The sequence below is a fragment of the Cynoglossus semilaevis genome, chromosome 14 (assembly GCF_000523025.1).
Source record: "Cynoglossus semilaevis isolate Cse_v1.0 chromosome 14, Cse_v1.0, whole genome shotgun sequence".
NCBI lineage: Eukaryota > Metazoa > Chordata > Actinopteri > Pleuronectiformes > Cynoglossidae > Cynoglossus > Cynoglossus semilaevis.
The window spans coordinates 26,730,079-26,732,166 of NC_024320.1; the positions used below are offsets into that span (position 1 = coordinate 26,730,079).

Below are 2,088 nucleotides of genomic sequence, written 5' to 3' on the forward strand. Positions count from 1 at the left end.
GGGGGGGGGTCTTAGAGATCAACACGTTAGCCACGTTAGGGTGTGAACGATGGAAAAACAAAGATCAAAATAAAAAAGATGAATAATTAAAAAAATTAATAAAAAGATTCATAAAGAACCAAAGTCCAGAGGTTCAGCCCGAGCTCATGTAGCAGAAACAGCTAAAGTAGCTACGTTAGCTATAGCAGAACAACGGAGAGCAAACACACGTGAAGTAGCAGGAAACGCTCCGGTCAGTGATTAAGAACTGACTCTAGTTAACAGACGTACTGTACAGCTGTTGTTGACATGTGTACTACAAATACTGATGCAGTAAAAACAATACAAATAGAAATATAAATATTAAAATAGCAACAAAAGTACACAAAGTCAAATTAGCAGTAAATTAGCAGTAAATTAGCAGCGATAACGACAGCTCCTTTTTAGCGACCCTGAAAAGTAAATAATCAAATAATGATGGATGATAATAATGTATAATAATAATAATAGTAATAATAATACAAATAATAATAATAATTTCCAATAAAATCCAGTTTGTAACAGCCTAATAACAAGCCATTTCCTCCGCCAATAGTAATAATAGTAATAACAACACAGGAGACATGGTGATATTTGTTCATGGTTGATTAGTATTTGCTAACCAGATATTACTGCTAAGTATCCGCAGTAGTGACAGTATAACGTCTGTGATACCATGTGTACAACACTGTACTACATGACTGACAGGACTTGTGACGTCTGTGTATTATGTCCTGGTCAGAGCTGAGTCTTACTGCAGTCCTGGTCTCAGTCTTCAGTCTTCAGTCCCAGGTCCAGTCTGCGTCAGAGTAAATCCGTACAGTAAATCGGAGTCTCTTTGTGCTCCGTGCTGCTGACTCGGCAGCAGGAAGAATTCAAAGCTCTGCAGAATCCAGAGCTCAGCTGTGGAGGGGGACGCTGTGATCCAGTTAGAGGAAGAACGCACGCATTTACACTCACCTTCTCATAGGTTTTACAGGATAACACTGCAGTGTTGGAATGGGTGGGGGGGTGTAAGGGGGGGGGGTCAGGTTCAATGTTGAGGACTCAGAGAAGCTAAAGTTTAACCTAAAAGAGCTAAACCAAGAAGATTACCAAAATAAGAGCATGACTTCAGGTCAGACAAGAAATAAATGTCTGTTTTCCTTTTGTTTTTTTTACCTCAGCTATTTTATCAATAATATTTTCTGTGTGCGTTTTTGCTGCTAACACGGATCCAAAACTAACGTGTGAGTTCTGTTTCCACTTCCTCACCTTTCCCTCTAATAAATCCTCCCCCTCTCGTCTCTAAACCCCCTCCTCTCCTAACAGCACTGTTTGCCATGGAGATCAACGTGCAGCACGACCCCCACACTGGTGAGCAGCGCATCCTGTCAGCCAACCCCGTGAGTCCACTGGAGGCAGCGTCGCGAGGCGTCAAAGTCTACGACGACGGCAGGAAGGTGGTCTACGAGGTCAAGTCCTCCGGAGTTCTCCCAGTCGCGATGGTGGAGAACGGCTGGAGCTCCTCGCAGGTGGACGACCTGGTCCAACGAGCCGCCAGACCAGGTTCACGTAGAGGAGGAGGAGGAGGAGGAGGAGGAGGAGGAGGAGGAGGAGCAGAGGAACAGAAGTCTCACGCTGCCGTGACTCCAGCTGCAGTCTACGTTTCTCCGGTAGACGTTGACGATCTATCGCCACCTTCCTGCGCTCCACCATCCATCCCATCCAGTCCTCCAGCTCAGGTCACCCTCCAGAGGGAAGCCCAGTTGGGAATGATGCCCCCTGGTGGTCCTGTGACGAGCCAGCCCACCTCCTCAGTCCAACCAGACAGTAAGTCCTCCAGCCTTCCTCAGGCCAGTGCTGAGCAACCAATCACCATGGTCTTCCTTGGCTACCAGGACGTTGAGGACACGAGCGAGAGCAGGCGGCTGCTGGGGTTTGACGGGGCCGTCAAGGCCGAGGTAGTTCTCATCGATGAAGACGATGAGAAGTCTCTGAGGGAGAAGACGGTCACCGACATGTCCATCGTCGACGGCACGGCAGCCGACCTGGTGTCGGGCCGGCCGGGGACGTTCCAAGCCCCCCGCA

General features: G+C 47.7%; 1 protein-coding gene across 1 annotated transcript in view; it reads left to right on the forward strand.

Moving 5' to 3' along the window:
* palm2akap2 (PALM2 and AKAP2 fusion) overlaps positions 1 to 2,088 on the forward strand; it is a 75,319-nt gene that overhangs the window by 38,735 nt on the left and 34,496 nt on the right. The window contains exon 5 of the mRNA XM_008326214.3: positions 1,245 to 1,580. Coding sequence (XP_008324436.2) covers positions 1,245 to 1,580 — 336 coding nt within the window. The remainder of the gene's footprint in view (positions 1 to 1,244; positions 1,581 to 2,088) is intronic.